Raw genomic sequence first — 19,450 nt, forward strand, 5'->3', positions numbered from 1 at the left:
GGTGGGCTGTCTGCAGTACAAGGAGTGCAGAGCTTGATCAAGGCAGGTGCTTTATGGACCACTGTGTGGTATGGGGGCACCCAGACACCAATGGTTTTATTTTCATAGCATCCCAAGGTCAAAAATGGGGGTCATACAGAAGATGAAGTCACTTGCACAGTGACTCCATGAAGCACTGGTGGCAGAGCCAGGAATGGAAACCAGCTCTCCAGCACTGCCAGCCTGAGCTGCCAGGCCAGGAGCTGCGTGTTTGGGGAGATACACCCTGTTTCGTAAATCCAAGCCAGCGTGCTTCTCCATGCTGGAACTACTTTCTGGTTCATTAATCACAGAGCTGAGTCTAGTTATCTGTGCATATCGGAAGAAAAATGGCCCTGCACGACTTCTTGGGATTGCTTACTAACGTTCCTCTACCTGCAACTTGGAGTCCTCAGCTCCAAGGGGCTGGGCTAATATTTCCTGCTATCCTGGGCATCCTGAAATACGAATGATGTTGGGCAAATGCATGGGGCAGTTTGATGGGAAACAGGAGCATTAGCAGAGCATGTTCCATGCAAAGAAACCCTTTGTTGGCACCAGTTAGAGATTGCATAAACATGCCGAGTGTGTCTTACTTATTACTGTTGTGTTAGATGCTCAACCTGCCTTCAGACCATGGATTACTCAACATCCTTTTAATTTTTCAGCTTTTTAGCTGGTTAGCATACTTCACTCCTTGCAGATGACAATAACTTAGGAAAAAGAAATCTTTATTTTATATTTTTTTGTATACTTGTACACAAGTAAAATAAAATGCATATCTATATATACTGCAATTTTGTGAAGGAAAAGGTAGCATTCTTTAACAAATGCTGCCTGTAAACATGGTGTGATGGAATGAATACGGAAAAACTGCAATATTCATAAACATAGGATTAAAACAGCATCAAATTCATTACCTCTGCAAATGGGAACCTGCAACATTGTTCAGTGTGATGTCAAGTTACAAACAGATTTTAGACATTCTTTTCGGAGCATTTCTTACACTTTTTTTTCCTGTAAATAAACCGTATTTCTTTACCACCTGCTGTAGCAAAAGCTGCTTTGTGGGCAAGTGCAGTTCCAAAGACCAAAGGTATAATTCACAGGTTTCAGGACAAATAAATTATGTACATCTTGGCGCTTGTCTTTTTAGTGTTTTGTTTTGTTTTGTTTTTTATAAAGGCATCCAGTTAACTTTTGTGTAACAAAGCTTTCTCAGGGTGGACGGTAGTTTTGCTGTTGTTTGCAACATTTATGGAGGTCAGCAAAAGTCTAGTATTAAAGTGTCATCACCCCAGGAAAACAGTTAATTTTAGCAGAATAACAGTAAGCTCCATACCAATGGGGGGATCAAAAGGCTGAGGCTGAGCTGTAATGTGGAGCTGTTTCCTTGCTGGGTGAGTCGGCACTGGGCCTTTGATTTGTTCTTTTTAGAGCAGCCCTGCCTCTTTTTGGTTGGGACTGTGGAAGGTTCAATAGGCTCTAGAAATTCTGGTTTCAACTTGGTCAATGGAGGGTCTACAATGCTGGGGAAGGTCCCAAAGGGGGAATCGTTTATCTGCTTGTTGCTTCCATTTTTTGAAACGTCCGTCTCAACGTACTTGGTTTTGGACATATTTTCCTTATCCTTGAGAGGGTTGTTGGAGGATGGCCGACTGCTGTGGGAAGAAGGACCTGTCTTGCCTTTTGCTTCATAAATAAAAGACTTATCCATTTCTGCCTGGCAGCACTTTGGGGAGCCATCATGGGAACCGAGCGGGGGGACGCCGGTTGGCAGTTTACCAGATCTGGTCTTAGTGCTAAAAACACTTGTTCGTATCTGGTTGAAGGAGTCGACGCATCCTTCCAAGTCGGCGCTCTGCAGCCTTTTGAGGTCTCTCCCTGCCAAGCGGGGGGGAAGGTGGCACTCTAGCTCCGAAGATGATCCTTTAAACTGCTTAAACCAATTCCAGAGAGACCGAGCCTGGCAGTCACAGATCCACTGGTTGCCATTCAAGCGCAAGTACTGGAGGGACACCAGGGGAGCCATGGTTTCCCCCGTGAGCACAGTTAGGTTGTTGTTAAACAGATACAAGGTCATCACTTTCCCAAGGTCATGAAAAGACCGGCGGTGAACCACGCTGACCTTGTTCTGGTGCAGAAGCAGCCGGTCGAGGTTGATTAGCCCACGAAAGACATTCTCTGACAAGCTCTTGATTTTGTTACCATGCAAAAACAGGTAGGTAAGGTTTGCGAGATCTATGAAGGTGTCATCCAGCAGGTTCTGAAGATTATTATCCTGAAGGTAGAGATATTGCAAGGAGAACAACCCTCGAAAAAGCCCTGTGGAGAGTTCCAGGAGCCCACAGCGATCCAGGTGTAAGGTGTGGAGGTGAACAAGACCCCGGAAAGTGACGGGGTTGATAGATTTCAGGTTCGTGTTGTCACTGAGATCTAGCTCCTCCAGTTTGTTGAGCCCATAGAAGGCTCCGGGTTCAATGAGGCTGATGTTGTTGGAGTGAATCCAAAGAATCGTCATGTTGCGGCAGGAGGTGAAGCTGGTGGACCTCACAAGGGTTATCTTGTTGTTGTGCAAGAAGATGCGCTGGCTCTGGATGGGTATCTCAGTGGGGATCACCGTCAGTCCTTGCTGCTGACAACTTATTGTAATCTTCGGTTCACTGTAGCATACACACGCCCCAGGGCAAGACTCCACTTCTGACTGGATGTTCAAGCAAAGCACCAAAATCAGCAGTTTGCTTCCTAAAGGATAACAAAAATAGTATGCAAATTAGCCAGGGTCATGGGAGAGTGCTTTCTTTGCAACTAATAGATGAGCCTGAAAATCACCCTTCTGAGTGCATTGCCACTAACCACAAACAACATATGCCAGGGGAGCCAAACAATTAAAATGCAGAATTAAAAATGCTCTACCACTCAACACGATAGCTAAACTCAATATACACTTGTAGTGACAAAGCCTGAGCGTCTCCTCAGCCTTTCACACTTGGGAGGCCTCTGACTTTGGTGGTGAAAGAGAGTGATCATCATTATGTGTTTGTGTCATGGGGTCCTGGATGCACATCTAACATAAGCCCCGTTCCAAAGAGCTTACCTCTGAGCAAAGGGGCTGTCTTCTGGGGGGCCATTTGTCTCTGTCACAGGCACATTTAGCATGGTTCAGCCTATGGGAAAGCATCTGCCCAGCTGCGGCTGATGCCTGCAGCCATGGGGTTGTATTAGGCAACGCTGCGACCCGTTCCAGCCGTGCCACCAGCCCCTTGCTTTTCAAGATCATTGAACAGCTCTCCAAAACAGCAGATGTCCCAAGATTGCACTCAAAATGCAAGATGGAAATGTGGCTTCTGTGACTTGCCATGAACAATTTCAGACTGATCTGGTCTTCCCGTAAGAAGTAACTGAGAGATTCCCAGAATAACTTACAGGTCAGAGCCGTCTGTAGAGGTCTTGGGGCCAAGAGCATCCTTTCCTTCTCTAGGTCAAACCCGTACGCCACATATTCTTGCTTCCCTTCCTCTCTCTCCTTTTTTCCCTTTGAATCTGTGCAGCCACCGAGGAAGAGGGGAAAACAGCACAGTTTTCCACAGAGGGAGGTGCTGTTGTTGGAGGAAATCATGTGCAATGCTCGGTTCAGGAATTTGTTTGCAAGTCAGAAGTAGATTTCATGTGTCCCAAGCGTGCAGGCAGTCCACTGGGGTTGAATAGCCCCTGAGAGGAACATTTTTTCACAGTGATGACCACCTGCTTCCCCAGGAGCTGGGCTACACAGAAATCACAGGGAAGCATTTTGATTCACCAAATTCACCAGCCCCAGCTGGGATGCTGGGAAAGGGCCTGGAGGATGGGTGGAGATGTGCAGAGGCGGCTGTGCAGCCAGCATCATCTTCTGAAAGGGGACCTGTTGTGGTTTAGCCCCAGCCGGCAACTAAGCCCCAGGCAGCTGCTCGCTCACTCCCCCATGGTGGGACAGGGGAGAGAATCGGAAGAGTAAAAATGAGGAAACTCACGGGTTGAGATGAAGACAGTTTAATAGGGAAAGTAAAAGCCGCGCACGCAAGCAAAGCAAAACAAGGAATCCATTCACCACTCCCCGTGGGCAGGTGGGGGTTCAGCCACCCCCAGGACAGCAGGGCTCCGTCACGTGTAAGGGTGACTTGGGAAGACAAACATCATCACTCCGAACATCCCTCCATGCCTTCCTTCTTCTTCGTCCCAACTTTATATACTAAGCATGACGTCATATGATATGGAATATCTCTTTGGCCAGCCTGGGTCAGCTGTCCTGGCTGTGTCCCCCCCAGCTCCCCGTGCACCCCAGCCTGCTTGCTGCAGGCCAGCACGAGAAGCTGGACTGTCCTTGACTGCTTAGCAACAACCCAAAACATCAGCACGTTGTCAACATTTTCTCATCCCAAACCCAAAACACAGCCTCACGCCAGCTTCTGTGAAGAAAATTAACTCTACCCTGGCTGAAACCAGGACAGGACCTGGGAGGGAGGGTCAGCGTGAACCTCCAGCTGGGATACCTGCAGAGAGACCTGCTGTTTCCTAGAGGGAGGGGAAAGAGAGGCAGTTTCAGCAGTGCTTTACCAGCAATTAGCAGCAAGTAATTAGATTGTTTCCCCTAAACTGCACACGGGAGCTAAAATGAATGGGCAGCAACTGTAGCAGTGGGGGGCTCCGTTTGTGAGGTACCACGTGCCAACAGGAACACACGTGTCTCCTTCCCAGCTCATCACAGCACCTCTGCCAAAAAGACACATTCCTCCCCACTGCTGGGGATCTCCAGCCCAGGGACAAACAGCAGCTTTCACTCTTCGCTGTTATGGGAGGTTTTTTCTTCCTTGAAGGACTGAAAATATTGTTCAGGCATGTTGATGCCTCATTTACACCTTAAGGTGAAATAGCGGAGCTCAAAAAGCCAGGCGGAAAAGGACAACGATACAGAATGGTATAAACTGGGGAGACTGGAGAGAGCCCAGCTGCATCCAGCCACACATGCGTGGTGCAGCACGCTGGCTCCAGCGGGGCCAAATCCTGGAGACGGCGGTTGCCTCTCGGAGAAAAGCCTGAAAGGCGATCGCGTTGCTAATGAAATCACATCATCTCTGCGTCGAAGTAGCAACTTCAAACCCCAACGATAAAAGATTAATCATATGGAAATCTCACCAAACTGTTTACTTGAAGCAATAACAAAGGTATCGGAGAAGCCAAGGTGGGAAAGTTGTTTTTCTGCGGTAACAGGCTGGGATCTTCAGTCTAGTCAAAATAATTCACGGTGTGCAGCTGATAAATCTGTGGTGATCCAGCAGTCCAATATAGGTGGGAGGCTCCTATGTATCACAGGCCACATGAGAGAAAAAAATAACAGCTCAGCATGCAGAGATAATTTGAGCCTGATATTATTAGCTGCTGAGCATCCCTGGAAGGCAGTGTGTTGAGCACAGTATTATGACACATTCTGGCTGGCTTGTCATGTTTTGACACATCACGTCCCATTGCATGGAGCAAAGTAACACGAGACAACTGAAATTCCCTGCTGGAGACATGTCGCACCAAAAGGAGCCTCCTGGGAAATTAAAACGATGCTGGCAACCCTCTGACCAGCACAATTCCTCTGCAGCTGATAATGAAAACCTGTAGCCAGAGAAATAGGACTTTCCGGAGCCTCCTTCTCCAGTTCCGAGGTTCAGGTGATGGGGGCTGGGGTGGCACCGGAGCAATGGGGTTCACCGGGCTGTGCAACACCACCCGCTCCAGCAAAACAGCGCTCGGACTGCAGACACCACTGCAGACCCCACGTCCCTTCCCGGCTGCTCCTGCCTGCCGTGGCAATACCGCAGGGCCGACAGCCTACTCGGGGAAAAGCCAGCCACAGCCCAGCTGCATCCCACATGCCTTATAAATATGTGACATGCTCACAGCAGAGTGAATGCAAAGAACCATTCCTGTGGGAGAGGAATCACAATGACAACACTCTTGTTCCAGCTCCAGCCATGGGAGGCAAGTACATAATAAATATATGTATACACGGGGAGAGAAAGAGAGAACACGAAGCAGCCGGCAGAGAACAATCCATGCATACGAATACCAGCCTGCCCTGTGCGACCCCGTCCCGACAGCCATGATCCTGCACCCTCTGGATCACTTGACCACTTGTGCCCTGAGCTGCACTGCCAGCCCTTTCCTACGGGCAGCAGGGTCCTGTCCCAGCTCCTGGGTGTGTGCAGAGCTGGAGACACGCTGCGGCTTCAGCCCAGCACAGAGCAGCAGAAGGGAAGGGGCAAACCCTGCTCCACTCTGAACCACGGCTTTTCTTCTCCCGCTGCTGATGCCTGTGAGGCTGCCGGGAGCTGTGAGTCAGTGGCACTGATAGCTGGCTGCCAGCGGAGCAGCACAGGGAAATTAATTACAGGCAGGGCTAGCCTGTGTGCTTTAATTAGGGACCTGGTGTTCATGAGCTGCTCGAATTAGCTCCTTCCACCAGAGACAGTTACTGTCAGTCATCCCCAAAGCTTTTTTCCAGTTTCCCGCCGTGCATCTCAACCACGTCCTGACTGATCCCTGACAAAGCTCAGCACCCAGCTGTCGTCAGAGAGTCCCCCGCAAGTGCAGGGCCTGAAGCAAGTGCAGGAGTCCGCAGAGAGCCTTGGGAAGTCAAGGTGACCCTTTCTTCCCAAGTCAGACTGGGGTGTGCTCTGGCAGAGACCAGAGGGACCACACCTTGGCCTTCCCCTGCTCCTCCAAGGAGCTTCTCCATCACTGGTGTTCAACAGTAGCTATGCCTTGTGCCCAGGGTGTCCCAGAGCACAGTGGCCACCAAGTGCCATGAGCCATGCAGACCTTGCACCAAGATAGTTTCATCTGCCCAATTCCAGCCAAATATTACCTTGCTTTTTCTGATCAGGTGCTGAGAGACCACTTTAGGACAGAGGTGAGCGCAATGCAAGGTCCTGAGACAGGAAGGTTGCTAAGACCTGATATCAAGCCACCTTGACACAGCCACACAGTTTTAGGATGGTTCGAAGCACAGCAGAGCTTGTTCCTTCTCTGCCTGGAATATACCCCCATATTTTCAGGTAATGTCTTACTCTAGACCAAGCCCTGCAAGACCGAGACTGCCCTGTGCCCCTGGGGCTGGAACCCATCAGTTGGAAACAGACACCTGTCATTACACCCAATGTCATTACGCAAAGCACAGACCCAAGCCCCTTCATGCTGAGCTGAGCACCACATGGTTCTCATGGTGTGGAGCATCACCTCACTGAGCCTCATGCTCTAGCGCAGAGCTGGGGCCAATAACGCAGAGGAAGCAGCTGGAGCACCAATCCAGCACTATTTTGCAGAGGTGTGTGCAGAAACAGGGCACCCCAATGCCCATCAGCTGGGCACCCTGGCACAAAACCAGGTGCTCCACCTTCTGTTCTCCTCTCCACCTCCCCTTGTTCCTTCCCCTTTCTGATGACCTCCTCCTCTCCATCCTCCTCCCCTCCTTCACAACCACCATGTCCCAGGGCTTGTCCACCTGAGGCGAAGGCAGCAGAAACATCAGTCCATCTCCAGAGAGGATGGGACACATCCTGGCAGTGCCCAGAGCCTGTACACTGTCCTGTAGACCATGCAGCAGCTTGTTTCCCTTGGCACAAAGCAGAGGGGAATGATGAAAAGGGTGGCCAGGCAAAGATCACACAGCCACAGCTTAAAACTTGCCAGGAATAGTAGGCATCATATATGCCCATATCATAATATCATGGGCTTCTGCTCTTCTTGGGAGGCATCAAGCTGAGGGGTCCCAGTGGGTGCTGCCCTGAGCGGAAAAGCCAAAGCCCCGGTTGAGGGCAGGTGACAAGAATCCAGAGGACCTGGGCAGAAAGAACCCAGCTACCCTGCAGCCTGGCTGGCACAGGCAAACGCCATCGTTTGATTTCTTGGAGTGCTTGGTTCAGCTCTGGCTGTGGGCTCCTTCCTTCTCCAGGAAGGAAAACACCCTGCCCTTAGGCCAGAACTACAGGAGATATTGACCGGTGTCACAGGGAGGAGGGAGGTCAGAAGGTCCACTGCCTGCCTGTTCCCAGAAACATGTGCCGAGCCCAGCTCCTCCAGTGGGGAACTAGAGCATCCTCCCTCGACCTGCCAGATAAATCCATCCGGAGCCCTGTGTATGCAGTGTGTTCCCCCCATCACTGCTGACTGACTGATGCCCGACCCTCCACTCTTCCACTTGCAGGACTCAACCTTAGTGCCCATCCCTGAGAAAAATGGTCTTGGCGTGACATCCTCATCTCTCAGACGAGAAACCATTTCTACCCCTTCCAGAACATGATTAAAACTTAACTCAGTAGTTCCACTCAAAAGCAAAAGATGAAAGAAAATCCAGTACCTCAAACCTTCAGTCCCCCCAAGACTTCGGCTTTGAGTTTAGCATTTGTTCCTCCAGAGCTTTCTTAAAAGCCAGAAACCTCCTTCAGTCAAACTGCCGCACTTCCCCTTTGCCATCTCAGAAGTGTTATGACTCATGGAACTGGGAAGTAATTAAAGTGGGTCCATTATCTGTCTTTCCGCCAGTCCCCTGTGCGATCACATTGTCAAACATGGCAATTAGAAAGAAAATGCTCCGGGGGCCTCTAATAGATGCTTTGCAAACTTTTTAAGAGGCCAAAGCAAAATGCAATTTTCTGCAGTTTGCAGAGCCGTGGCCTTTCTCTGCCACTCTGCACTTGTCTCTATTGATTCGGAGATATTATAATGCAGCTTTCCTACAGTGGAGGGTCAATAATAATTTGAATTCTCTCCTGGTTGGACATAAAGGGAGTACTTTACAATACAAAGCCTTTTGCTGATGCATAGAGCATTTTGCCTTTGTTTATAGTACGGAGACACTATAGCTGCTTAATTCCCTGTTCTGAACAGATATTGTTTGAAATTCAGCACATGGCTTTGAAAGACGCTCCGCAAAGCAGCTTCAGTGTCTCCTGCTTTGTCCTGTGGCCAAAGGTAGGTCTGCGTGTGTGAATGTGTGTGTGCCAAAAGGAGGAGGGCAGCACTTCTGTCCATTTCAAGTTGAAGGCGAATTGAGAGGTGAATGAGGAGGGAGAATCAGTTTGGACTAGCCTCACCCCAGGCTGGAGCTTCCCTCCCTTCTGCTGCCTCCTCCCTCCCTCCGCTGCGGAGAGGAAGGCTGGTTCGTGACGGTGCAGCTGGAGTGGCTTCAGGATGAGAAGGAGAGGAGTGATGCTCTGCCACCACGCAAGCACCTGGGAGAAGCAACCGGTGTTACAGCCCTGGGAAACTGAGGACGCAGCGCGGGAACGCACGGAGCAGGTCTCGGCGCAGGGGTGCCCGCTGCCCTGTACCCCTCCTCAGGCAGCCGCCTGGCAGCCAGCTGCAGCAGCAGATTTCAGGGCTGCTGCAGGTCCTGTGGCATATCTGCAGCTCTGTGGGGATGTCGGGGTGTCCGGCACCCCTCTCGAGGCAAACAGCCCCTGGGGTCACTGGAGCGAGCGAGTGAGCTGGTCGCAGCTCCGTGTCTGCTCTGGGGCGCTGACTTGCTCTCCAGGCTTGGCTGGCTGGGTCCGCTCCATCTGCACGGCTGTTGCTGGAGCTCAGAGTCCCAGCTCACACCAAAACATGTCTTGTTCCAGCGCCACATCCCAGCTGCCTAAAAATAGGCAGATAATTCCCTTTTAGACACCCTTGAGGGTCTGAGACCCTGTATTGTGTTTGCGTGGCAAGGTTTGGTGGCGGGGGGCTGTGGGGGGGCTGCTGTGAGAAGCTGCCAGAAGCTTCCCCCATGTCCGACAGAGCCAACGCCAGCCGGCTCCGAGACGGACCCGCCGCCAGCCAAGGCCGAGCCCATCGGCGACGGCGGCAGCGCCTCTGGGGGACAGAGTGAAGAAGGGCAAAACCGGCACGTGGCATTTGCAGCCGGAGAGAGGAGTGAGCCCGTGTGAGAGGAGCAGCCCTGCAGCCCCCAGCGCGGGGCAGGAGGGGCAGGAGGGCTCCGGGCGCCAGAGCAAAGGGTCCCCGGCAGCCCCCGGGGAAGCCCCCGGGGAGGCCGGCTGTGCCCCTGCGGCCATGGAGCTCCACGGGGGAGCAGATCTGCACCCGCACCCGGGGAGGGCCCCACGCCGGGGCAGGGGGATGCCCGAAGGAGGCCGTGACCCCGTGGGCAGCTCACACCGGGGTCAGCTCCTGGCAGGGCCTGTGGCCCCGTGGGGAGAGAGAGGAGCCCCGGCTGGAGCAGGTTTGCTGGCAGGACCTGGGACCCCGCGGGGGCCAGGCTGGAAGGACCTGAAGGACGGCACCCGTGGGGGACCCGGGCCGGAGCAGCCTGTTCCTGAAGGACGGCACCTGTGGGGGACCCAGGCTGGAGCAACCTGTTCCTGAAGGATGGCACCCGTGGGGGGCCCAGGCTGGAGCAGCCTGTTCCTGAAGGATGGCACCCGTGGGGGCCCAGGCTGGAGCAGCCTGTTCCTGAAGGATGGCACCCGTGGGGGGCCCAGGCTGGAGCAGCCTGTTCCTGAAGGACGGCACCCATGGGGGACCCAGGCTGGAGCAGCTGGTGAAGAACTGCAGCCCATGGGAAGGACTCACGTTGGAGAGGCCCATGGAGGACTGTCTCGCGTGGCAGGGACCCCAGGCCGGAGCAGGGCAGAGGGTGAGAAGTCCTCCCCCTGAGGAGGAAGGAGCGGCAGAGACCAGGTGTGATGAACCGACCACAACCCCCATTCCCCGTCCCCCTGCGCCGCTCAGGGGGAGGAGGGAGAGAAATGGGGAGTGAAGTGGAGCCCGGGAAGAAGGGAGGGGTGGGGGAAGGGGTTTTAAGATTTGGTTTTATTTCTCATTACCCTGCTCCGATTTGATTGGTAATAAATTAAACTAATTTCCCCAGGTTGAGTCTGTTTTGCCCATGACAGTAATCGCTGACTGATCTCTCCCCGTCCTTATCTCCACCCATGAGCGTTTCATTGCATTTTCTCTTCCCTGTGGAGCTGAGGAGGGGAGCGACAGAGCGGCTCTGGTGGGCACGGGGCCTCCAGCCAGAGTCAGCCCACCGCACAGGCCAACATGAACTCGACAGATTTGACACAGCTCCTCTATAGGAGACCTGTCCTCTTCCAGCAGCTGGAGCTGGGTGTGATATAAACGGCAGCAGGCAGCAATGATTAGACACCTGAACTCCACCCCTAACTTCTACGGGTACAGTCTCTGATCCCACATGCTCTGGGACTGCATCCAGATCCACCAACGCTTGAGACTGTGGTGCTCTTCCTTCTCCTTGGCAGTACAGCCTCATTCCTGCTCTTTGGTGTATCCAGCCTCTACCCTGAACGGGACAGGATTTCAGCAGAAAAAATATCACACGTGGTCAGAAATGAAAGGTCATTTCCGTAATGCATCCAGGCAGGGGATGGAGGCATAAGACGTGCCACTTCCTAACTTCTAGGTGTTCATCTTTTCCACCTAAATCATACTCCCTTAATGTGATTTTTGGACTTAATATTGCAGGGATATTTTTAAGGGAAGAAGGTAAAAGCGATTTATATCATGCACAATTCGTAGAATCCATCTTCACAAATCTCCAGAGGGGTTTGAATGCTGATTCTTCAGCACCGCTTAGGGCCGAGCTACATGACTCATTACGTGAGCTGAGTGCAGCACAAACCTTAACCAGGGCAGTTCCATCCGTTCACGGGCATGTGCCGAAGCAGTTCCTGCCCGGCAGTGCTCCCCATCCCTGCCAGGGGCTCTCCAGCGCTCCCAGCATTTTGGCAGGTTTATCCTAACAACATTTGGGCAGGGTTATACTTTTGGCAGTTTGCCAGCATTTCCCTCAGCAGCAGCAGGGAGAGAAAGGAGAAAGGAAAAAGTGATAGTTAACAGTTTATATTTCAGCCAATTTGAATACGAATTTGATGAGGAGCAAAAAAAAATATAAATGTCTCTTCTCTAGCCAGAGGGTTTTCCTCCCGCTGAATTTCAAAGGCTTGCTGCAAGCTACGGACGTGTGAAAGAGTCTCAAAGAAAAGGTCAGGAGAAACCTTTATAGGGGAAAATATCAAGGGATTTAAACACAGGAGTCATTAGGTCCCTGTATAACAATAACACTAATATCAATTATTATAGCCTAGTAATGCCCTGTGAGGCCAGGAAATGAGAAAGAAAAGCCCTCATTGTTATACAAGAATGTGAGAAGAGCTGCACGGAGTCAGACGAGGGCCCATTTGGGCTCCTGAGACACAGTGGTCAGCAGCAGATGCAGATGGAAAGGCAATACCAAACGGTGTGAGCATTGCCTTGGCATCTTCTCCAAGCCCCGGGCAAACAGTGGCCCAGGGCCTGCCTGAGGCAGAATTTCCCTGTCTCCTAACGGACTATGAAACCTTCTTTCCACTCTCTCAGGCTTTCTCCAAGCCCCAGATCATTGTATGAATGCTGCTCCAGACATTTTTGCTGTACTCCTCTGCATCTTTTCCATGTCCTCTTCACGGCAGGGCTGGGAGGACAATACTTGGGATGCAACTGCAGCATGGACTTATGTAGAGGTTTAGATGTCCTGCTCTGTCCCTCACAGCTCCTGCACTCTGCCTGCCGTCATTCAGCATCGAGCTGAGCTTTTCAGAGAGCCCTCCACAAAGTCCCCAAGATGACTTTGCTGAGTGGCAATAGCTCATTTAGAGCCCATCATTCTGTTTGTTTAGGTAAGGGTCTGGGCTGTTTGCCAGTGTACATTACTTTGTATTTATAAATGCTGAACTGCATCTGCCATCTAGTCTGTGGTTATGAATTTTACCGTGAAACCCCTTGCTGCAACAAATCATGTGCCCAAATATCCACTTTCCTTCAAGCAGAAATATTATCACAGTTCACAGTTGTGCCCAAATCTTAAAATGTAAGCGGATTCTAAGCAGTGACATCTTCCTGATCCAGCAGCCAAGCTGCAGCGGTCGTTCTTAGAAATAAGGACTTGGTAATCCCTACCTATCAACACATGTTAAAGATGCTCCTTAAAATGGTCTACATAAAAAGAGGAATAAACTTTGCTCGCATCTTTGATAGGAGGTTTTTCTCTCAGGCATTAAAAAGCTGATCTGGTTATCACTGTTTCCTATGGATAGGCATAGGAAAATCCTATGGATATCCTAGGCCATGCTTCAATGATTGCTCTTGCCAGCTCTGTGCTCTGCCACCTCACCTGGTGGGACTAAGTCTCTGCCAATTCTATCAGCAGAGGCAGAATTTTCAGCTGTTCTGCGTGTTTTCCATCTGTCCTGTTTCCAACTACCTATCGTATATCTGGAAGGGAAAAGCTTATGACCTTTAAAAGGGAAAAGGTTATGACCTTAAAGTAAAAATATGGAGACTTCCTGTAGAAAAGGCTTCTTAACGTGGGTTTATCCCATTCAGTCCTGGTACTGTTCAGCCCTGGTCCTTTCCACGTAGATCAGGTAGGGCCCAGATGCTGCTGGCCCATCTAAACTCTGCCAGTATTCCCTTTTTCTTCCTCAGAGGTGAGCTGGTTTCCCCACTGTACGCAGAAGTGTGTCTGCTTTCAGGATGTGATCATGTATGGTTGCTTAACACTGGAATAACCATGGCCACATTCAGCTCTCCTAAAGACGCAATGCAAAGCTTGGTCGTTGCCTTGCTCCTGGCCCTTTCCAGCGTCTCCGCCACCAATGTGACACTGCCAAGGTCCCTGCACCACAGCTTCCCCCAGGCCAATCTCAGCACCAGCCTCCGTACTCAGTACAGCACACGGGATTTGTAGGGATCTGGCTCTGAGCGGGTGAGTTTGACATGATGCCGTGCCAGTTACCACATATGACGGCAATAGCTGGAGGACAGGCAAAAATCTCCTGCAGATATCCAATGCAGGGGACAGTCTGTGACAAAGGCAGAAGTCCAAGGCAAAGATCTGATGTGGAAGTCGGTGAGAGGCAACTCAACTCAACAGAAAATGCCCAGTGCACAAAGGGAAGGTGAAAGCACATGGCATGGAAGAAGCACCTGTGGCACCCCTGGGGAAAATGAGCAGAATGGAGGGAAAAGGAAGAGGATGGGCAGGAAGGCTGAAGGCTTGCTGCAGGGGAGCCGGCAGAACAAGGGTAGGCACGCACCCATGAAAACCTGCAGGTACAAGCCGAACTGTCCTAATCCACCTGTCATGAATTCATCTTGGATGACCACTCTGAATAACTGTTGTGATCCTAATCCACCGCACAGAGCTGCAATGGTGCGCTCGCTGCAAAGCTGAGCTTGGCCAGACTGCGCACTGTGAGCCGAAGAGGAAGTGGGCTCCTTCCTCACAGCCTGGGAGAAATGTCACATCTGCATTTTCCCAAGTCATGGCCACCAATGGCCATGGTATTATCATAGCTATCCCTGCCTCACTGCATTTTGCAACGTTTCATATGACTAAAATCCGTACCCGTCCCAGTAGGTCCCAGCAGATCCCAGGTTGCCTAAAAAAGCAGACTGAAGGAAGCTGTGACCAGTCCCCAGCACAGTGGACGAGGCCATCATAAGTGGTCACGATCCTCATTTCCATCTTATCCAGAGGGGACGCATCAACACATTGCATGAACAGGATCATCTGTGATCTTGCCACCATTCAACCCTCATACTGTGAAGAATGAAGTGAGAAAATATGCATTGTGAATCACAACTAGCTCCTACAGAAGTTAGTATTATCTGTGCTATATTTGTAAAAAAATCAGGGACAAACAGGTGTCCAAAGGAAGTAAACTCTGGTTCCTGAGATGACTTAGATCTCCCGTGGAGCCCAAAATATCTCAGCAATGCTGAGATACATCATTGCTAGAGAAGCAAGGTTTCCTGCATATTCAGACCAGGCGCTGGTGAGAGCACTGTGTGCGAGTGACTCAGAAAGGAGAGGGAAAGCTCCAGATGGCATTTACACCTGCTACCCCCCAGCCATCTGGGGCTGCACCCCACCTGGCAGCTGCAAATCCACCCCCACATCTTCTGCACTGGAAGAGCCCCATTGCACTCGGCATCATTTTTCTCAGTTTGCCTCTAAAATGACACTTATCTCAGCTGTTGCTTACAGACTCAGCATCTGCAGATAATGTGGAGTGGAGGAATGAAGTCTAGGAAAGAGCCCGGAAGGAAAAGCCGCTCCAAAAACTTCCCATGGCCGCAGTTTGTCTGCATGGACGCAGACAACCCTTGCAGCTTGAAGAAACGGCTTGGGACATAATGCTCCAAGGCAACACAAGTAGGACGGGGAGAGGGAGAGCATTTTAATTTCAACTTTAGAGGCAACCACTTTTTCAAACAGACGCAAATGAAAACATGAGAGCAGACACGGGTGACTGAAGGTCATATATCTCTACGCTGCGCAAAACTCGATGCGCTCCTTTCTGAGCCTCGATCACCAGAGCTCTCCACACCACCCCATGAGTTGTCACCTTGAAGAGTGGAGTAGCAGAGCCATATGCAATGGAAGGTAAGAACTCTGCCGTGAAGCTGCCTTACGGCCAGCTCTGCGGTGCAGACACAGGACATTTCTCAGCACTCCCCTGGACACCTGGCCCCTCCATCCACGCCGTGGGAGAGAAGCCCAGTCTGGCCATGATTCCCCCTCTTGCCTCCTTTCCCCCATCTCTCTTGGCATCCCTCCCAGCTCCCCAGCACGTAACCCCGCTACGTTCACATGGCTCATTCTTTCATTCCTGGATAAAAAAGGGGACTTGTTTTTAATAAGCGTGCAAATTCAACTGCTGCTGTCGTTATTGGGTGTTGGCTTTGTCTCCTTTGCAGTTTCAGCGTTAGACATGCTTGCCTGCCCTTCTGCAGCTCTCTCATCCACTCTTGCCAGATAAAAAACACGACACCCACAACTCTATAAACGTATTTCTCGGAGATGTGCAGACCCTGTGAAGCCAAGCGACACAGGAATACAATAGGACACTAATGATACGCCTTCCTGTTCGCGTGGGAATCGGGAAACCAGCAATGGGAAAAGGATCCCAGCTGCAGCGAGGCAAGGCTTGAGCCCCCAGTGCCTGGCTGAGCTACCCATACCTCTGACAACAGGTATCCACCCCGAGCTCAGAGACCCCATAGTATACCACCAGGAATTCGCACCAGATTTCCATGCCAAAACCCCTTGGTTCAACTTCCAGCCTTTGGGTCTCATTACAGCTACAGTAGATTACAGCACCTTCCTGCTTTTTAATCAAGGTGGGTAAAAACTCCCTATTCAGATTTCGGCTTCCCCTCTTTATCCAGAGATCATGTTCATCCATTTCACCAGTACAGGGCATTAAATGTTCATAATCACCTGTTATGCAATATGGCCCTTAAATCAATTTTAGAGTCGCTGCCCTCGAGCAGGCAGTCTCCCAGCCTGACGGAGTGGCCTACATTCTGCGCTCGGAGACGGATGACCGAGCATTTAGCTGTATTAAAATTCATGTTGTTTCACTGTTGCCAGTCTACCAAGCAATTGCAATTGCTCTGCATTAGAGACTTGCCTTCATCATTATTTATCATGGCAAAATTTGAGTCAGCTGCAAACTTTACGGGCAACTAATTTATATATATTTTCTGGATCATTCATGAAAATAGTGAAACACACCAGGTTGAAAGCTGAATCCTGCAAAGCTACGGTGCAAGCAGCTTGTTTGGCAATGATCCTCCGACAACAATCGCATTTTGAGAGCTTTTAGCTGCCTGTTTCTTAATCCATTTAATAACTGCCCATTGACTCAATAGAGAGTATATTTTTGACCAAGTAAATCAAGTGCCTGACATAAGTCTAAATATATTATGAAAATCCAGATACATGATCAGAGACTGGTTTTTTTTTTTTTTGCCTACATCTAATACATCAGGACATTAGTCCATGCCTGGGGCTTGTTGGCATTGTGGCAATATGATTAATAAATAATAGTGACAGACATATCTTTAAAAACAATATCAGAAAAAAATGAGAACTCTACTGGGTTTAGGAGTATTTTCTGGGAAATCTACCAGTTGAAATTAATGGTATTTCTATGCCTTTGATCTTTAGCTCTGTTAACATTTTGTCTTTCTCCCACAGCACTGAGATCGAACCGACCAGCCTCTCCTTACCTCCCGGGTTTTCCCACTTGCTGCTTTAATGGAATGGTGAGCACTGGCTTTTCCTGCCTCTGGGACTCCCTGGCTTTCTGGTATTTATAAAGAATTAGAACTGGAACCTTGTCAGCTAATTTTGACAGCACTCCCGTGCACACTCCTTAGGAAGAGGCTTGCACATCCATCCAAGGCTGGATTACTGTCACTCTTCATAAACTACTCCTGATGGATGGTGTCTGACCTCAGCTGGGCATCCCTCTCCACAGATGCTACTTCACAGCCTCCACAGGCAAGTTGCTTAAGCACTCACGATCATTTCAGAGAAAATAAAAGATTTCCTTACCACTAACTCCATAAGACCTGTTGTTGCCAGGACCGGGTATTCATGTCACTCTACCACCACCCTGTCAAACCAATAATGTTTCCTTGCTCTTCCACAGCAGGCAAGGTAGGTGTTCCCATCCCACTGCTGGCCTCATCTGAGAAGGGGATGTAGCAACACGTTTTGCCTTAGCCCCTGAAGCACATTACTTAATTAAAAGAACCAAACCATGAAGCTTATTGAAGGCAATCTTCATCCTATAGCCAAGGACCTGCATATCTCCACGGGGACACAGACTTCACACCCTGCAGTTCAGTCACTCCATGCAGAGCAGTTTTCATGCAGCTGGACTAATTTCCCCTAATACTAAGTGGCTATTAATATTTCATGATTCTAAGTGAACTTTTTTCCCATTTCATTTGCCATCTTTATTTGTTTAATTCACCTCCTTCAGCACTGGGAGGGAGACCAAGGACCAACTGCTGATTTGGGGGAAATATGAATCATGTCATCAAAGGAATTAACGGAAGTGAAAAAAAGGAAGAAATTGGTAAAATTATGAACAGAAATTACATCAGAATCACAAAAATGCACCTGGGCAGCTCAATCCTGCAGAATACCCCTGAGGTTAAGAGCAATAACATCAGGCACCAAAACAGCACCTGATAGGAACTAAATACATTTACAAGTAGAATATCCCATCTCTTACAGCCTGGAAAAAACTCATCCCGGCATATTCACTGTTACTTTCTTTGGGATTTCTCACACTTGATGCAAGCCATGGAAAGAGAAGAGTAAATCTTGTGGATTTGAAGACAGAAAAAAATGAGACCTTGCTTTCCCTGCCAAAATGGAAGCAAACTCTTCTTTCTCTGGGGAAATAGCTTGTGCAACCTCTGACAGGAGCAAGGACAAGGAAAGCAAACCCTGCCGGTTCCAGTGGGCACTATGCAGACAAAACGTTTCAAAAAAGTGGGCTTTGTGCCAGCCTTGGCATACAAACCTTTTCCGTACTCTCACCTCCCAAAACCAAAACTCCACAAAAACTGCCCGGCAAACCATCTCAGCCCAGCAACCCCCATCCAGCCTTGGGTGGGGCCTCAGGCCAGGGATCTCTCAGAGTAAAGAGATCAGAAAAAAATCAGACCACAAATACTTCACAGTAAAGCTAGGAATTTTGGATTGTCCTTTTCTTCTGGCACCTCTGTCTCTGCCTTCCCTCCCCTAGGTATTTTTTCAGAGAAGTAGCATTAAGCAAATTTGGACAACCTCACCATGATCACAGAGAGCCTTTCTGGCTCCTTCATCGCTACTTACATCCTCACGAAAACCTACTTCCACCCAGGATTTACATGCTGCCATTTCTGCTTCACCACCGTTGGCCTCTGCCTTGATATTTTCCTTCTAAGATGTTATTTGGGGTGACATCCCCTTCACTTCCACCTTTTGCTGAGAAAACCATCCAAAAGAGCTTCCCTCTCTGGACAGCTTGGTCAGACCAGCACCATGCAGTGGCATCAGGTAACAAGCAGCAGCAGCCTGACATGCCAAGCAACCGGGGAAAGCACACAGAGCAAATCAGGTTGACAACAAAGGAAATTGTGGACAAATTCTGCAGTGACTGATAAAATGTCACCTCAGGGAAGGGTGTCTTCTCAGTGCTTTGAGCACCAAGCCTGTGCTGTTTCCAAAGGAGGGCAATCTCTTCTCAGCTTTGCACCACTCTTACCCTGGTCTCTGCTGATGTGTATATGCAGCGTCTCCTGCCTGCATCCCTCTCCTAGTCATCACTACAGAGCAGTCTTTCTTCTTCACACTGCCACAAACCTAGGTCTTCCTCTGCCCTGCAGAAAGCCTTGAGCTTCCCTTCGCTCACCGTTTTGGACTTCTGCAGGGTCTGGGTGCCAGGGAGGTCTGTGTCCTGCCCTAGAGCCGTCCACGCTCCCTGTGCCTCCAGCCATGTGTGCTGCTGGGTTCAGCTGGTGGCTTCACGTAGGTCTTCCATTGATAAAATACCTT

At 50.1% G+C, this 19,450-nt stretch overlaps 1 protein-coding gene across 1 annotated transcript in view; it reads right to left on the reverse strand.

The window, feature by feature from the left end:
* Positions 1–827: 827 nt before the first annotated feature.
* Positions 828–19,450, reverse strand: part of RTN4R (reticulon 4 receptor) — a gene marked incomplete at its 5' end in the record, with an annotated part of 116,268 nt that continues 97,645 nt past the window's right edge. The window contains 1 exon segment of the mRNA XM_082007762.1: positions 828–2,763. Coding sequence (XP_081863888.1) covers positions 1,334–2,763 — 1,430 coding nt within the window. The 3' untranslated portion in view covers positions 828–1,333.

This window comes from Phaethon aethereus (assembly GCF_964289735.1).
Source record: "Phaethon aethereus genome assembly, chromosome: 17".
Taxonomy (NCBI): Eukaryota; Metazoa; Chordata; class Aves; order Phaethontiformes; family Phaethontidae; genus Phaethon; species Phaethon aethereus.